Source organism: Tachysurus vachellii, chromosome 19 (assembly GCF_030014155.1).
Source record: "Tachysurus vachellii isolate PV-2020 chromosome 19, HZAU_Pvac_v1, whole genome shotgun sequence".
NCBI lineage: Eukaryota > Metazoa > Chordata > Actinopteri > Siluriformes > Bagridae > Tachysurus > Tachysurus vachellii.
In genome coordinates, this window is record NC_083478.1 from 13,101,440 (window position 1) to 13,120,824 (window position 19,385).

Sequence of the window (19,385 nt, forward strand, 5' to 3'; positions counted from 1 at the left end):
ATACATCTGTACAGCATAATCACCTGTATCTGAGGAGAGATGGGTGAAACGCCCACTTCTAACGTTAACCATTGGCTGATAAAAAAATGCTATGTCATGACCGATTGGATAAGGATCCAGTTCTTTTCCCTTTCCCTTCTCTCCACAGCTCAACATCTGCTTGCCCATATGAGACAGCCCATAGGATCCTCCATGTAATTTTCATTGCTTAAGCTTTACGCTCGCCTTTCCTTTATTCGACCACTGTATATATGGCCTTTCCTTCCAACAGCCTTTCTCTGCTACCATTGTTATTTATTAAAAGAGGACTGGTTGTTGCTAGGAATTAAATATAGCATACTATTATGCTAGAATGGCATTTTTGATAATGCCAGGGCTTTCACATAGGAGACTTACAAAAATGGCTAATTGCTTTTGCGCAGAGTACATAATTAATTGATTGAACTAGGCTTTGCATCTTGAATGTAATTATATCCTGATATAGAGTAAAAGGCTTATGGTTTTCCTTTGTGATAGTTGAGCATGGGATGCTGATGTACTAACCTGCATTTCAGTTTCATGGGATCTTAAGCTTTTTGTTTTTTTTTTAACTTGGGCTATAAGGGTGTTTAATGTCATTTCAAATGAATTAAGTTGGCCCTTAAAAGGAACAGATCTCATTGGACAGTGAACTACTGATAAAACTCTTAGTTTGTCATGTATTTTGGAGCTGGATGTCAAAGAATTCTGAAGACTTAATTTGTGCTAAGTTAATGTAGTTTTGGAGATGTACATCTCCACATATTTGTGTGCAGCTGGGATATACTTACACTTAGTAATTGGTTCAAGGTCCATTATTCCGTCCAGCCCTCATTGATCTAACTTGGACTCCTTTTCCTATTATTTAATCTCACCAGGAACCCCTTCCCACCCCAGCAATTCATGCGGAACCTCAGGAGGAAGTCCAGGTGCCTCATTTTTCCGCTCATCTTTTCAACTTGCAGCATCTTGCAAATTCACGAGTTTAAGCTCTTTGTCATTAGCTCCATGGGGCTATTTCTGTTTTCATAAACAGCATGCCTTCAGTTGTGTCATTCGAAAGTCACATCATAATCACAAAAAGTAATTTGTCCCATTGTGTCTGATGAAGCTATGGGGCAAGTAACTTTTGTTTCACTGCATGTAACTCATGTACCTACATAGAAAATAGGCTTCAAAGAATGAGCAATGAGCCAAGTCTTTTCTGTATTTTGATACCTCAGAGAATACTAAATGTAATGATTTCTGCTAAGTAATTCAATTTTTAATTCTGCTAATGGAGTCACGAGCAATGCCTGCATATATCTGGCTCAGTTCTTCCTCAGAGACATGTACCAGTTCTGAAAAGAAAGTTGTACTAAATTTTATTTCCTGGATTACTAAAATACAACATTGTGTTATTTAGATTATGATTTATATATTTAAATGCTACTGAAATTGTCAAAATTAAGGTCATTAACTTTTTAAGTGATCATTTTTGTCCAGATGGACTCAAATGAATACTGTACATTTATTTATATACTTATGTTAATTCAGCTCTGGGGATTTTTACGACACAACATTCACAACATTGGCTTGGTATACTTGTGTTACTGTTTATGCACCATATGCTTTTAGTTTTCCTTCTCAATGTTCTATTCTTTCTTTGTTTCTTCAGAGAGATCTATGGGAACGACGTCTTGGATCAGTGTCCGAGGATGACCCAGACCAAGAGAATCTATATTTCAAAGAGACCCATCTGGGCATTGAACGTAAATGCTCTAGCATCACTGTTAGCTCCACGTCCAGTTTAGAGGCTGAGGTTGACTTCACTGTCCTCATGGACCTTCAAACAGGGATGGAAGAGTTCTCTAGAGGAATGACAGAGTTAGGAGAGAAGGACATCTCGCCTGAACTTTCAGACCGGGCAGCACATCCAGCTTTTATGCTAGGGTCTGAGCCGATCATCATTCCACAAGAGAAACCTACAGAACTATTAAGGTCGGTTGAAGAACTGAAACCCGTCGTAGATCAGAAGACTGTGGAGCAGCGTAAACCTGAGGTAGATAGTCCTCCTTTCTTATTAGAGTAGTTACTACTTCGCAACCTGATGGAGAGATGCCTTAATGTCTTCGATCACTTCATTTTTTTTTGCATCCTACAGGGCATCAAACCAAAGCATGAATTTACTTGGGAATTTCAGTTCATGATTGATTCTCATTCTGTTCCATATGATGCTGTCTTCCATAGTCAAATATCAGTCCTTCCAGGTCTGCTTTCTTTAATTTCCGAATTCAGTTATGTTTATCATGGCTTCTTATTCTTTTCTTTTAAATCATGCCTCATTTTATGCTGCCGAGACATTTTAGCTGACTTGATTATTGAGGGCCTAGCGAGGACTTGACCTTTTGTTACTGTCTCTTCCTTTCCCTTTCAAGCCTTTTGTGCCAAAAAAAGCTCCAAGGTCAGTGAAGGCTGCTCAGGCTTTAAAAAAGGAATCTGCAGAGCACATTCATATCCAGTCAGTAAGGCAAGATGTCTCAGACACAGCATCTGTACAGCTTCACAGCAGAGAGAGCAGTGACCTCATTGCCTCTCAAGCTCTGCGAAAAACAGAAGTCAAGATTGAGACACAGCCAAATGGGTCAGAGGTTACCACAACCATTATGGAGATAGCAGACCAGGTATGAATATATTAGCTGTATTTTACTCTATAAGAAGAACTCTACAAACAGAGTGATTCCAAAAAATGAACTTTTATATATCAGTACAGTGTTGTAATACTGTAGGGAGAAATGCACTATCATGACACAACAAGGAGGTTATTGAGTACGGACTGTAAAATGAAATTTCAAGGATCTACAACACAAAAGACCTGTAAAGAAAAATAAAATAAAATTATACTGTAAAGAAAAAGGCGAAGCCAATATTATCTCTCTGTTAATTCTTTTTTGATATATATAGAGTTGAACTTCCCATATTGTAGTGAATGAAATATAATTAAGTTCAAGAATCATTGCCAGAACTAAATTGTGACCTAATGAGCTTATACTACTGATATTTATAAGCTTTTTAAGGATGTAATATTCAGATGTTTTGCTGTTATAGGATCATGGAATAAGTGGTCTGCGGGAAGCCCCATTCTCAGTGACAGAAAGGATCTCTCCTGTAAGTATACCCAAGCATAAACCAGCATTCATATAAAGTGCTGTGCAGATATCTACTCAGTTTATGAAAGAATAGGATTGTTGTAAATAAATGATTTTTGTGATTGCTTTCAGCAAAATTTTATTATCTCTTATATTCAGTATTTTTGCTTTGGATCAATGGCTCGGAATTATTTAATAATAATGTAAAACTGAGGCACATTTTTGTGCAATTTGGCATCTGGTTTCAATAGTGGCATACGGTTCAAAACAAACATATAGCAAGATATAATTTAAAACAAACTCCTCTCTTAACTCCTGCTCTGTACAAGGTTCTTATGATTTATGGTTAGCTAAAATTATATGAAACAGTTATTTATTCTTATTTGTTGTGCACCTGTACGTTGATTTCTTGTCACAACAATAGTAACTGTATAAATCTGTGATAGCTCATTTATGAGGTTATCCAATCAGCCAATCATGTGGCAACAGCACAATGCATAACTTCATGTAAATACTGGTTAGATCTTCAGTTAGTGTTCACGCCAGTCATCACAATGGGAAAAAGTATGATCTCCATGGCATGGTTGTTATTATCAGAATGGCTGGTTTGAGAATCATTTGGGACTGTCATGTACAACAACCACTGGAGTTTAGACAAAAACATCCTGTGTATGGAAGGTCTGCAGAAACACCTTATTGATGAATCTCAGAATGAGACCTTGAAGTGGATAACAGCAGTAAAACACTTATCAGCCAAGAACAAGAATCCTGGTCTATTAAGGGCTCACCCGGAATGGACAGGTGATTTTTTTTTTTTTTTTCCTAAAAATAGGCTGTGCAGTTTCTACTGTTGTAGCCCATCTACCTCAAGGTATTTAGCTTGCTGAGATGCTTTTCTGGTGCATGCTGAGATGCTTTTCTATTCACCATGATTATACAGGGTTTATATTCAATTTACTGTGTGCTTCCTGGCATTCCTGCATTGTGCTGTTGCCACATGATTGGCTGATTAGATTACTGCATGAATGTCTACCTGTTCAGTGCGTATATTATATTATATTATATTATATTATATTATATTATATTATATTATATTATATTATATTATATTATATTATATTGACTGCATTGTGTAGTTTCATTTTCATTTTAAAGTATGTAGGTTTTATTGATATTTAGCCATTCCTATAGAATTTATGTTATTCTTTTCTTTTTCTTTTTTTCGGTAAGGTAAGCTTCGGATCTTTAGCCAGAGAGGGTTCTGGGTCTCCTTTATTTGTAACAGAGAATGTGACATCAGCCACAACAAATGTTACCAAAGTAACAGCACTACACCAGAAATGAACATAATTTACACCTCAAATTACTGTAAAAGCTCTAACAATAGTGAGTCTGATGATAGAGAGTAAGCATTCTGATTTACCAGTGTTTGTTTATAGACAGTAAAAGGAGGATACTCAGAGACAAGAATCGAGAAGAGGATTATCATTACTGGAGATGATGATGTTGACCAAGATCAAGTAAGTTAAAAGAAAGTTAGTATAAAAGAAACTGAAAACATGAAACATTATTTATTCTCTAGGGTTTCTGTATTTATTCGAATCGAGAGTTTCTTTTTTTTACAGGCACTTGCCATGGCAATAAAAGAAGCCAAGCAGCAGCATCCTGACATGTTGGTAACTAAGGCCATAGTTGTCAGGGAAACAGAATCTTCCAAACAAGATGCACATGAGCAATTCAAGGTATTTGTCATAATCAGTCCCTAAGAGCCTAAATAACCCACATATTCCGTATGCAATCAGGTGTTATTTTAGAGGTCAAAAATTAAAATGCTTGCTAGCATGCATAGCTAAGCAGTGCAGTAGCTGTTGTGACAAACAGAAGGCAAAAGTTTCATCCTATTTTGTTCCAGAATTTGCTCTTGTGCTGTTAGAAGGTCAAAATAATAATTTAAAAATAAGGTAGAGGTTTGGTGCATTATATTATCCAAATAAATTAGGAGATGGTCCTCTCGTTACCACTGACATAAATATTAAATATGTTTATTTATTAAAATTTTTGTTTAGTTTAAATTGGGCTCTCAGTAATTCTGGACAAAATAAATACAACAGCTCTGTCAGATTTAACCTGTCATATCCTCTGCTATGTTGCTCCACCTACATAAGCAAAAACTTGTTTTCAAACACAAAAATAGACACTAAACAGAAAAGGGAACCGGCTAAAAAAAAAACTGGGGGTTGCACAATTCAGTGCACTCTCAGTACCAGTCCCAAGCCCAGATAAATTTAAAACAGGAGGATTGCATCAGGTAAGGCATCCTGTGTAAAACTGGTGCCAAACCAAATATGTGGATCACTGTGCTGTGGTGACTTATAGCAGCAGCAGTGAAAGAAGGAAAAAACACTTAGACTAGCCCTAATTTTAATGAGAATGATAATACACTTTCTTAACGATAATACATGTTTAAGATATTATACCACCTGAGACAATTCTTCTAATACAAATCATAATAATTGTATTTTGATTTTTAATAAATTGTTATTGCCCATTTTCAGTCCTGATCTCTTAGGCTGTCAGGACTATCCATAGGAGAAGTACTGTATTTTAAACCACCTACTGATTGTGGATCATGGACACTCACTATCCAGCACCCATCAATCCTAACCTACAGGATCCAGCGCCTTCCCGGTGGCAAACAGATAAACATCCATTCTGTCACAATTCAAAACTCACATCTGTGTATCCATCTGTCTTTACATTCAATGTGGTCATTTTCTCTGTCTGGTTCTCAAATACAACGTGGCAAAAGTGGCATTGTGTATGCCATGCTGGACCATTCAAGCATTTGAAACTAACTATTTCTTTGGATATAGTGGATAAGGTAAACAGGAAGGTAACAAATGAGCTTATTTTGCAAACATCAGACTAGAGGAAAACTAACTTGTCTCATAACACAAAACACGTTTCTGTTACTTGACCAGCTAAAGCTGCAATGCTGTTAAATTCGAGCTCTCACACCATTTATGTGTATGTGGAGGGATGGCCACATGAAAGAATCTAAAAGATGGGAACCATCGAAGCAAATACAGCGGATCAGCGCACTCATCAGATAGGCACATATGGTGTTTACAGGGCATGGACAGATTGCTGGACACAAGGACAAACATTTGTGCCAATTATTGAAGGAAGACACTTCTGAGAAGCAGTGGCTTTCTGAGAGAAAAAAGAGAGGACAAGAAATCTCTGAAACATATGACAGCTATGAAACAGGATAACAAATACTCAACACAAAATGAAGTTAACCAATGTCATTGTTGTGAAGATAAGTACTCTATAAACATCTCTACATGGCCTTGTCCTTTGGAAGTATGATGTTGTACTTAATCAGATTACAAAATGATAAATTCATTTATATGAGGTGCTAAGGTGAAACCCGATTCCCTGTTACTCCCCTACAAGCTAAAAAGTAATACATATTTCACAAGAAATTCTTTCCAATTGGGCTTTAATCAATTTAGTAATGATTTAATATGAATGTGTTTATATGAATTGATTTGCACAAGAATTAAAAAGCCAATGATATTTTCTTTTATATATGTATTTTAAACAAAGAAAAAATGTCAAGCCCCAGATATATATATACTGATCCTAGTAAAGCAGAATAAAGTGTTTTGAATAATTGTGTCATGTGCATGTCAAACTGCCCGATTATTAAATCCACTAGTCTTTAGGGAAAAAAAATAAAAGAAGATACAGATGCTATTATTTTGCTTTAAAAATACCTCCACTCTCATTTTTTTTCTTTCTTTGTCTTTTTTTTTGCTCATGCTAATTCAACATGTCCCATAAAGAGATGTCTTTACAGTTTCACAGTGTTTCAATATAATGATTGCTTACTCTGTGGTAGATGTCATGAACGTTTTATTTCTATTTGCAGTGGACTGTATGTGCAGTGATTCTCCTAAAGATTTCTTCCCTCTGTAACAATAGTGCTGGAACAGCCTAAAGACTGAATGAAGATTTATCTGTTGTAGTGTTTTATAAGTGAATGGGCCTTAAATGGTACTTGCATTACTGTGCTTTAAAATGATACTTGGGGATACTGTGTAAGGATGAAGAAATCTCCTGCTCTGATTTTCATTAGAAAGCTGAAAGTGACTTGTAGAGGATTGTGTTATGGACCTTTAACAAAGAAACGTACCATGTGAATGTTTCATATACAGTAGGCACACCTTTCTCAACTTGAAAATGTCATGAGTAGAATTAGAGCATTAAGGCATTAAAGCAGTACATTTACAGACTTAAAGTGGAGTGGTTTTCCAGACAAGGTTGAAAATAAAATTCACAATTGTAGAGGAATAAAAAAATGGATTTCATCCTATTTACTTTCCTAGCTTTAGATCCTTGATTGAATTAAGATGTTACCCTTCACTAATTAACACTTAAATTCAAAGTTAGAAAACTGTAATTGCAACTTATAGAAATCATCAAAAATCAACTTATTTTTAAACATATTTCTAATTTCTGCTTTTATCTGGCCACATAGTTTGCATCTAAGGTTCATTTGTAATATAGTGAACATTAATAGAGCTATAGCTAATCAAAATAAACTTATTCTTGAAATTGAATTTTTAGCCCATTGTCTTTAATTTTAGTTTTACAATAGCATTAGTATTTGGGTATTGTAGCCTACACTTAACTGTAGTTAATAGAGAAAACATTCAGCAATCTGGATGAATTGTGCCATTTAGCCCAAAACGTCATGGCTGGAAAACAGCCCCTGATTTTCTTTGCAAGAGTACTTAAGTGCCATGGAAAGCTGCTAACTTCATTCCAAACCATTCATCCACTTCTTAACCCAGAGCTTATGAATGATTTAGCAGTGTGCTAATGCTATCTTAACTATCCTGCTTGTTAGTTTACAGTAGCTTTCACTCATTTCTTGTACTGATGAAGAATTAAAGAAAACAAAGTGAATTGTTTGGTAAGGAGTTGTTGACATCTATTGGGCAGATGTTGCTTCCATTGCAGTTCAGGGTTCATAACCTCACTCTACCTTTTGTAATAATTTTTAATCATGTGCCATGGAGGTCTTGTGCTCAAGGACAGAGAACCTCAGTAATGAACACAGCTCTGCATCTCTGCATATGATCTTCTACTCTTTTTGCATTTACACTTTCACTTGTACTCTGTAATTCCTACTGCTTGGTTTCCTGTGTTTGCTGTACAGTGGTCTACATGAAATAAATTGGCCAATTATTGCCATGTGGTGTCATAAATTAATGTACTTCTGTCATGCATTTGGTCTACTAGTTAAGTTTGCATTTCCATCATTTAGCAGATGCCCTAATCCAGAGCAACTTACAGTACATCCTTTTTTTTATCATATTTTATACAACTGAGCAATTGTGGGTTAAGGGCCTTGCTCAGGGGCTCAGCAGTGGAAGCCTGGTGGACATGGGATTTAAACTCACAACCTTCTGTTTGGTAGTCCAGCACTTTAACCTCTATGCTACCACATCCCACATTAAGTAACTAATTAGTTATTGGCTTATTTAGTTGATTAATTAAATACGTGGTTAATTAAAACTGAACATGAACAGAAGCACACTACATTTAAGCATCTAAACACTACACTACACTACAATATAGTGGGCAGATCCATATTCAGTGTTAAGAACACTAAAGAATAAATGTGCAATCATATCTTCCACATATTTCATGTCATATATATTTTAACACCATTTCAGAACTTGAATATGTCCAAATGATCTCAGTCATGGTGCTTTGTTTATTTAAAGACTTATTGCTGTTTTAAGGACGGCAAAGAAAGAATTCAAGCTAAACAACTGTGTGGTTGGTACAAGTGGTTGGTGTGCAATGTTCCCACTTAACCACAGCAACGTCCAACACAATGTGATACCTAATTCTCAAATTAATTTATTAGCAATATAACAAATACTGACTGTTGTGTAATTATGTAGGTTTCAGAATTTAATCACAAGCATGAGTTTTTTATTCTGTAATACACCTAAACATGACACACCTTGCGGACATTACATATGATCAGGATATAAAAATCTTAAAAAAGAAAAGTATGAATCTAGAAAATATATCTGATTGACTACTGATGATGTTAAAAACTTAAAGAAAAAAGAAAGAATATAGCATTGTGTAGTCAGTAGTCAGTTAAGTGATGATGTACTGATGCTGACTGTTTGTGGTAGACTCAGAGAATAGATAGATTTAGCTAAATAGTTCATTATTCATTATTCCTTAAGATGCAAACATGTAAAAAAAGAGTTATAGGACAGTAAAAAGCACCACCGTCATCAGGTCTGGTATCAGAATTTCAAATTAGGTGAACCATGAAAGAAAATCAAGTTTTAAGAGCCATTAGAAATGTGTCATAATAAAGTGGAAGCGTATCTGTGTATAAAACAACTAAAATCTCCAAAGCTTCTATAACCCCATGTCCTACTGTATATGTACTATACACTGCATCTCAATGTAAATGCATTGTCTTTTAAATATACATTCATACACACATTATTTTAAGCAGGCTATCTCAGTGATTAACCAAGTTGTTGTTATGAGTGAAATTTTATCTAACATTATGTCTGTGCCAGGTTAAAGAAGCCAGAATACCTGATAAGTGTTAAACAACTTAGTACATTAGGTGAGCAAAATGAAAGGAACAGGTAGTGTTAAAGTAAATTCAAATAAACAAGTTGTAGAGTACTTGTACTCGTGACACCAAGGAGAAATTTGGTGTCACATCACCGACACAAGAGGACTAACACAACAGCAGAATACGACTTAAGGTTCACAATAAACTTACAAAAAACACAATTATTAAAGAACAAATATGCAAATAACTCTCCAGGTTATTCACAGGGATAAGTGTATACTGTAAGTATTCAGCTGATTATTAAAAAAATCACAATATTTCTTTTTTATGTTTGTAAGATGAAGCAGAATGACTGCACTGTACACTATTGTCCTTGTCATTCTGTTCTCTGAAGCACACTAACCTGCATCACCCTGAAATTTTCTCTTCCACTTCTTTAGTATTGTGACACGTTGACGCTATCGTTCAAAATTCCAGTTTTTGATTATATTCCACTTCACAAATTCTTTCTGATCATATATTTTGTTTGGATGTGAATGTGAAGCTTTCTGATCCTACAACCCTGTCCTCTGAGGAGGCAACACTTGCATCAATAAGAAAGAAATGGGGTACTGATTGAGGTGACAAGTCCAATGTTGGCAATGCCAATGTTTATGTCTACAGTATTTCCTAGCCTAAAGATTGGCAAATGTCATGATTTCTCCATATAGTGGCATTAAATATAAATCCCAGTGCATTTTTAAAGGGCCGATCATAAAATCTGAGTTGTAAATGTTTACTAAAAATACCTGTTACTATTGCCTAATAATAATAATAATAATAATAATAATAATAATAATAATAATAATTTTTAAATTATTGTAGTATTTACTTAAATAATCAATACTTGTATTAATTATTTCACATATCTACATATTTATATTGCTTTTTATTGACATTTTACAACTCATTTAGGTCAAATAATCTGCCCTAAATTGATTGTTAGTGTTCTGAGACTTGATACTGTGGCTATACAGAACTGGGAGTGAGAATTTGGGATTAATGGGCACTATTTTTTCATATTTCTAAGTGTTTAAATAATCTCTTTTAGCAGTTACACAGATTGGCCTTCCTAATTATGACTAATTTAACATAGTGGTAAGTGTGTAATGTAATGTAATATGCACCATTCCTGTAAGATCAGAGAAAAATATATCGGGCAAGATTTTTATAATCCTTTTAAAGTCCTTCCCATTTCTCTTTAGTATTCATCCCTCGTATAGATTTTATCAAGGGGATTGCACAACTTGTGTTATTTGGCCCTGAACCTCAGTTCAGGATGACAAAATTTGAACTATGGTAAGAATTTTTTTGACTCTGCATCTCAAAATAAGAAATAAACAGAGTTTATTTTGATTTTGTTCAAATATATCTAAGACTTCAATTAAATGATCAAAACATCCAAGACTGAAAACATCTTCTTTACCAATTTATCAGCACAGAGGCCAGGATCAGTCAATTTCCTTAATGCAGTACAAGAGAATTACACCAGAAGTCGTAATTGTTCATTACTATTCATAGCAATGCAACATCTGTGTTTATGTGACACATCTGTTTATAATCTGCATCATTTTCACCTCAAACTTATTTTAAGAACTTTGAAATGAGCCTACCATGTAACCTGGCTTTTTATTAGTTTCGATTAGAATTGTTTTGATGGTGTAAAATACCAGCTGTTGTGTTAATGATTGTATTTACACACCAGGTGGAGCTTTTCTGAAAGCTGTAGAAGGGGTATCCAGAAGTGTTGGATGCCTGTGACTAGTGGAAGTAGTCTTTATTAGTCTTTTCTCTGTAAACAAAACCTAATAGGCCCAATAACGTGGGACAAAAAAAAACAAGTTTTTTTTATCAACACAAGATAATGAGCTATAGCAGGGCCATTTCCACTATACAGTAAGTATTTTCATTCCTTTTAAAATTATAGATTTTATTTATTTGCCTGACAGGTTTATGGATCAGTCAGCAAACCTCATTTTGGTGTGAAAAGAACAGAAACTGCTATTTATGTAATAAAATGAGACAAATAATGTAAATTAACGTAGGTAGTGTTAATATCAAAAGAAATAGCAGGCATGAACTTCATATATTTGTCTACTTTTACAATCATAGTCAACAAAACAGAAGATAAAACAACAGAAAGCCCAAGCCGTAAGATGACGTCTGGGAAGAGCAGTCACTCCAAATTACAACTCCAAGTTTTTCATTTATCATCCTACTGACTGAATCACATTTTTTTGTTTGTCAGCAGCATTTGGAACAATATAATTATTTTATAAACTTTTTCATGATATATTTATTTTTTTATATTTATTGCTAAATATTATTTATAAGTATATATTGATTCATATCTCATACTATCATTATTTTAATTAGGGTTTAAATAATTTGCAGTAAATAGTTTTTATTACCACAATAAATCTAATATAATTTAAAAAAGGAATTGATGGGATATAAACAGAATAATTAGGCTATTGACCTGATTAAGGCTTGTTATATATGCTAATATAAGAGTTAGATTGATGTTTGTAAACCTCTTAGCAAATTTAAATCTCTTAGCTACTGGCTCACGCTATATAATATTTAGCTCGAATAGTTATCTAGTTACTAGTTATCTTTGATTGTTATTTTATGGCTATTTTTGTCCCTCAGTTTCTCCAAGATAAACTGCACAGTTTGAGTTGTATTCATTGTCTTGTACAGAAGGTCTATGTGACATTTATTAATACTCAACAATGTGGACGAAAATCCAAGACAAATTGCAGCATTACCATAACAAAAAACAAGCTGGTGATATTATTTAAAAAAAGTAATTATTAGAATTACTTAAAGCTTTAGTAGAACAGATTAGATTTTGTTGTTTTGTTGGCTGAAAATATGCAAGACATAAAACGGGTGGACAACCAGTCAGAGACAAGAGCCACATTTTTTACTGTGTTACCGCAAAGAGCCACATCATACACATGGGCACACATGAACATCACCTTTTCTTCCTGCCATTTTGAGAGCGAACTTGACACAAATTGTTTACTCAAATGATCTTGCTCCTACTGGGAAACTTTGAGGTATTTTCATCCCACTCTCATGCGCGTTTGACGAAAATACCGTATTGGACTCAAGCGAAGTGAACACGCATATTAAAAAGACACAAATACAAACTTCGGTATGAACATAAGAGCCGCATGAAACCGGCAAAGAGCCGCATGCGACTCGGGAGAGGCGGGTTGGCCACCCCTGACATAAAGGTTCTAAATAAATAAAATACTGATTTGTTTAAATACATTTTATGGTTCAAAGAATTGGAGTTTGATATTTCCTAGGAATGAAACACAACTATGCTTTAAATTGTGCACTATAATCCTGACACCACTAGATGCCACTGTGCTTCCATGGTAACAATGAGTCCTGCTTCATACAGCTGAAATACTTTCTGCTAAGCACCTAAAAAACCTCCAGTCTGTTCCATAAAAGGGCTTTTCACACTGCTTTTGTTATTCATGCAAAAGTGCAGAACAAGCCTTCATTTACACCAGTCATTCACTGTATTTAGCCAATCGTGGTTGTTGAAACGGCAAATTTGCAAATAAGAATGTTAAGCCTGGGTTTAGAAATGTACAGTGTGTAATGTCAGAATATGAATACGTGGGATTAATCGTTAATGGTTAACTATGAGCAGTGTGAAACGTGAGCAGTATGAAACGTGTTTAACCAGAGTTTACAATCACACTATTTCAGGTGCGAAAGGAGTTCTTGACACACACTGAAGTCATACTAGTGTATGAGGAATGAGGAGACGTCTCACGCCTTCACAAACACACACAAAATAAATTGCTGTGTATTTGTATTAGCTCAAAACATTAGCTCAAAACATTTTATGGAAACAAGAAAGTACTATACATTTTGTTTTCTTTCTTTAAGTATTACAGTAACACATACCATGCTGTTTAGACAAACATTATTGCCACCTACTGTATTCACAGGAAGAAATACGTAGACATTTTGCTTTGCCTGACATTTAGCACACAAGCATTTTGCTTGTGAGTCAGAGAGAATTAAAAGAATTCTGAACTTTTTGTTTACTGTAGTGGCAGGAAACCAATTTTAAGGGCTTTTCAGCTATGAGCTGGTAGTTGACTGCATAGATTTTGACAAACACACAATCACAGACGGATTAGCCATAGCAAAGATTGGGTTGTTGCCCATAGGCCTATAGGTGGCCTTGAAACTTAACCTGTTTATTTTTCTGCCAGTTTAGAAATAAAAGTGTGATAGATTTAAAATATTTTGAAACAATGTGATTCAATGTAAACAATATTTAAACCATTAAACATGGTTTTAAGCAAAGAAAGCCTAAAATGAGGATGGGTTCCCTTTTGAGTCTGGTTTCTCTCCAGGTTTTTTTCTCTTCCATCTAAGGGAGTTTTACCTCACCACAGTCGCCTCAGTCACCACAGGCTTGATCACTGTAGATAAATACAAACACATTTAAATATAAGTCTAATATTAATCTTGAATTTTTGTATTATATGAATCTTTGTATAATATTACATTTTTTGTATTATGATTCTTATGTTCTGTAAAGCTGCTTTGAGACAATTTCCATTGTTAATTGAATTGAATCGAAAAGCAAATTATCGAAAGAGCTTGGTATTGTACTCACCAGGAACATAAAACATACTGCTTGATTGCAAGTTACTGTCCACCAAGTAATTGGGAGAGCACTCAAACATAAGGAACTCTGTTTATGTATGTTCAGCCTGCACAAATGGTTGAGAGGCAAGAGACATTCGATTCAGGATTGAAATGCTGCAGACATTTAACTCACACTTGAAATTCTTTCAAATTACTGGCATGAAGTTTCCCAGAGAGTTTGACCCATTCTAGGGAGGCACCTTTATAAAATATGGCCACAATTCAGGGGAAAGGTACCCTACTTTTTATGTGAGTAGTTCATTGATGTACAGTAATGGATGAAATGGCTAAGAATGCATAATATTATCTTTGATAATATTCTCTTCTTGCACCTTGATCCATTAACATTTTTCTTTTGATTTATCAAAAGACTTGTTGATGAATGATTTTTGTGTTCTAATGCTTTGTAGTCTTTAAATTGTCAATCAGGTAAAAGCTGTGATAAAAAAAAAGAATTTCGATTGTGGATATACTTGGAATTGAACTTGGATGTTTGCAACCCAATGTCTCTGTGAAATACAGAGGCCGTCAAGACTATATGTAGTAGAAGAAGAATCCACTGAGCCATTATATCCCCTCTGCAGTGCACTTGTTAAATTTAGTTGGAGAACATGTTGTGCCGAGAACTGCTTAGAAGCTCTGAGTTATTTTGACACATTGCAAGGTTTATACAACTTTTGGTCATTTTGCTCTTACAGGCAGAAACCAATTTAATTCTGAGGCATCACTGACATGTCATTATTGTCCTGTTGGGCTATCACTGACATTTCCAAGGAGCTGACCAACCTTTCTGTGGTATTTTTCAGTTCTAAAGGCACACCACACTGTAAGATACTAGTATGATTGAATGTACTGTCAGTGGCTTATCAAAATGATTTAGTCAACAACACAGTCAATGAGCTGATACAGTTCAGCTATTTATAACAAAAAGAAACATGCATTTGCAGAAGAAATTCTAGGATTTTGGTTTTTATCCTCTTTTTTCTAACCTGTATTTTGCTCATCTTTCTGATCTTGCCAGTAACAAATTCTGAAGGAGGACGTGAACTTGAATGATAATGACCCAGAGGAATCTTACATTCCTGGCATAGCTGACAACAGGATCGGATGTACCGTAGTAAGAGTGCTGGATTGATGAAATGGAAGCAAGAAAAATACCTGGTTTAATGTAAAGCTATTTTTTTTTTTTTTACACTTGGTGGTAAGCAGAGGCTATCCTGAACACCATTGTTCTTTAAATCTGAGAAACAGATAATAGTTATGTTCTGTATAGGTTTTAAATATTTCCCCAAAATCTGAGAAAAATGTGAGTTTCTGTAATAAACTGATTAATTTGATTAACCTTAACTAAACTCTGGTAAGTTATATGAAATCTTGCTTCCTGACAACACCGGAACATATGCTACACACTTGACTGGAAGCTATTTATTCATACTATAAATAATATTTCATGAACATAACTGCAATTTTAGGGTTATTCCAAAGCACAAGACCTTTCCCAGTTGAACATGATAAGACCCATGTAAATATCTCTTACCTCTTACATTTACATGTCCAACATGGTAATTTATATATATTATAAGTTCTAGTAGGTTTGTTAGTAAGTTAGAAAGTTTCATGTTTTATAAAATGGCTTCTTTTACGTACAAATACATTAAATTATGTAACCAAATATTATGCTATTAAACTGCAAATGCTGAAAAATAATCTTCTATAAATTCAGCAACTACTGAACAACTTCATTGATTGGTTATTAACATCACTGGTGATAAGTGACATGAAATACAAAAAAATAAAAAAATAAAAAAATAAAAAATAATTGAATTATCATTAATCATTAACTCAAATAGTTTGGCCACATCTAGGGTCTAACATAACTGAACTCAGAGAACACATGGGTGCCAAACATTCTCCCAGATTCAGTTTTGCATCTGTACACCACCACAATGGATTTGAAACGAAACAATTAAAATGTGTAGACTTCTAAGCTCTGCCTTTCCTTGCAAATCCAATGCTTGGAATCAACTATAGAATTATCTCCTTAATTTGTAATGAAATAGTGAAGAAATTGTCTGCACTTGGCCATGAATCTGCTTATCTGTAATTGTTAAATTAATTTTGCACCTGTGAAAACAGAGAGACTATGTAAAAATTGAAGAAATCTTTAATTCCTAAATGCAATTCTTTAATTCTGTTGTTAAACCCAATTTCAGTGACATCTTTATTGCAACTCCATCTCTGGTTAGCGCTCCACTTCTAACTTATGGTCCCAACTGTATAACATTAGGATTGAATGCCACACACCATAGGTGGTCTAATTATGTTCCACTTTCATGCTTACAGCTAAATCAGAGGTAGAGCAAAACTGCGGTAGAGCCCTTTTGTTTTGGTTACTTCTGATCCAGGGCTCACATCAAACAGGACCCATTGATTAATGCCTGTCAGTGTGTTCATGTTGTGAGGATAAAAACAGATGGATTATTGTCTGTCCTACCATTGTGTCCTTAATCTTCAACCTTATAATAGCTCATTAGTTTCTAAATCCAAAGTAGCATAATGAAATTAAAGTTGTATGACAATACTAGGACTGTAAACCCGGACACTTTAATGAGAATTCTGTTTTGTTTGAATTTTGTTGCAGTGTCACGACATTTATTTCTGTCCAAATTTACATTCATTTCTTACCAAGTTCTTGTATTTATCACAGGAGAGTCGGACCACTGAGTAAAGTCTTCTCCAGCACACTCCAAAGATTTTCACTGGGATTAAGATTTAGACCCTGTGTTATAGAATAAAAGCCTTTTATTTCGATTAATCTAAACTGATATTTGGTTTTCTTAAGGCGGCACAGCTGTATACTCCCAGTCCCTATGAATTTATACATGTGGAAATTCTCTTACTTTAACGATTAATCATAACTTTGAGTCTCTTATTATTCCGACCACATTACTTCTTTGACAATGATGGTTCACCACTATCCTTTCAGGTATTCATAATGCACTGGACAGTTCTTAACCCAATTTTAGTCGTTTCGGCAATCTCAGTTAATTTCTTTGCTTGATGCAGGCAAATATTTAGACCCTTCTGAGACATTTTTCCATGACAACAGGATATGTATTACAAAATGGTTGTTTTAAAACAGTGCATCAGTGAAGGTTGAATAACTTCTTGTAGATTGAAACCTATTAATCACTGCAGTAATTATCCAATGGAAGGCTCTTACATACTGTATTTGCCCAGCTAAATCCAGGTGACTTTTTTTGGCCAAGCAATGTATTTCCTGTTAGTTTTGGGGATATACACTAGGGTTAGGATATACACCTAACCCATCATTGTAATTTTTTAATAAATATCAATGTCAGTATGTGCAATGGGGCAGGTAGGACAACCATATACTGTGTATCAGCCATTTATAATATGTAGATTTATTTTTGCAAAAATCCATTTGACAGTGAGGGTGTGGTCCTTCACCGGTTTTGAATGGAGTGTGTAGTCCAGGACAATGAATAATTAAAACAGTTAATTTTGCTTGGTGTGTGTTTCAGATGGACAGAAAAAATAAGAGAACCTTTGGATGAGTTGAGATGTGAACAATAAATGTGTGTGTGTTGTTTTTTTTTTTTTGTGCCCCTGTACACATGGAGAGAAAATTAAAGATAAAAGTCAAGTCATGCCCTCTAAAAGCCTGTCTTCCATGTCCTTATTCCTTGATACCAAGAACAACCCAGGGTTCTACATTAGTGCTGAAACCTAGGATTGGTAAACATATATCCTAATTGTGACTTTATTCTTATAAATGCACATAACAAGGCTTCACATTTTGGCTAAGCCCACTGGCACTCTGGTAGCAGCCACATCAGTTGGAGCTGCATAATTATCCAGAAGTGTTTATAGAGCTTTTTGCTGTCTCTGAATTCCCCCTACACCCCATTTTCAACCCATCCATGCTTCTTGTAAATGAGTGGATGTCTCTTTGAAACCCTCTTCTCAGGCATGATCTCCAGAATGGTAAGTTCCCTCTCTTTCTTCTTTTTAATCTGATGCTTTTTCTCTCTCTCCATAGGTGCAACCTCATGGAACCATAGGTGCAGGAGGAAGGCATACAGTAGCAGCCAGTGGCTATAGGGGGAAGCTTGGCATTTCCAGAAACCTCAGGGTCTCCTCAGGGTTCTGCATAAGAAGTTATAAAACTGAAAATCCTTTTTTGTTCTTTTAGAATTCTGGTCTTTCAAAAATCCACTAGATACTACCCTATCGAATATAACAAGAGTGATTTTATTTCAGACTTGTTGAGATGCTGTTATTATTGTCATCAGTCTATTGGCTCCTGCTATACTGTACATATACAGTATATGTATAGCTTTGTGAAAAAGTTTGCCATCTGCTGTTCAAGCCCTTAGGTTCTATACTGTACACAGCATATATGATATATACAGAACACTATTTACCTTTTGACTACAATATAATTCAGTGTCCTTGCAGAGCTGTTAAAAGGCATCTTTAAATGAATAATTTGGTTATATGTTTATGTTTAGTGCACCAGTGAAACCTATTAATGCACTAGTGAAGCCAACAAGCATTTGTATTTTCAGGAGTCTGTGAATTTTGAGTTTAATTTTGAGTTTAACTCAGATTACATAAAACACATTTATGTCAGAATGGGCACATATATATGTATATCATAAATATAAATTATAGACTAGCAATTTATAAAAGCTGAGACAAGCCTTGTCCCAAATGAAGAAAGAAAATCATACTCAACTTATTCACAGTTTAGACACTCAGCAGGAGGCTGGCAGATATGCCGTTCGTAACACCAACTTTCTTGTTCTCTGCTTTTCACCTCATTGCAACGTATACAAAGTAAACATTCTGTA

The 19,385-nt window shown here is 34.9% G+C and overlaps 1 protein-coding gene across 6 annotated transcripts in view; it reads left to right on the forward strand.

The window, feature by feature from the left end:
* The window catches only part of si:dkey-178k16.1 (protein 4.1), a 59,222-nt gene extending 50,828 nt beyond the window's left edge, over window positions 1-8,394 (forward strand). For 4 of the 6 annotated variants that reach the window (XM_060893993.1, XM_060893996.1, XM_060893994.1 and 1 more), the window contains 7 exons: window positions 1,676-2,059; window positions 2,436-2,681; window positions 3,106-3,165; window positions 4,377-4,466; window positions 4,586-4,666; window positions 4,772-4,888; window positions 5,702-8,394. In XM_060893993.1, the coding sequence (XP_060749976.1) occupies window positions 1,676-2,059; window positions 2,436-2,681; window positions 3,106-3,165; window positions 4,377-4,466; window positions 4,586-4,666; window positions 4,772-4,888; window positions 5,702-5,707 (984 nt within the window). In that variant the 3' untranslated portion in view covers window positions 5,708-8,394. Of the gene's footprint in view, window positions 1-896; window positions 948-1,675; window positions 2,060-2,435; window positions 2,682-3,105; window positions 3,166-4,376; window positions 4,467-4,585; window positions 4,667-4,771; window positions 4,889-5,701 lie in introns of all 6 variants that reach the window. The other 2 variants (XM_060893995.1, XM_060893992.1) reach the window with 1 other exon arrangement.
* The last annotated feature ends 10,991 nt before the right edge of the window (window positions 8,395-19,385 follow it).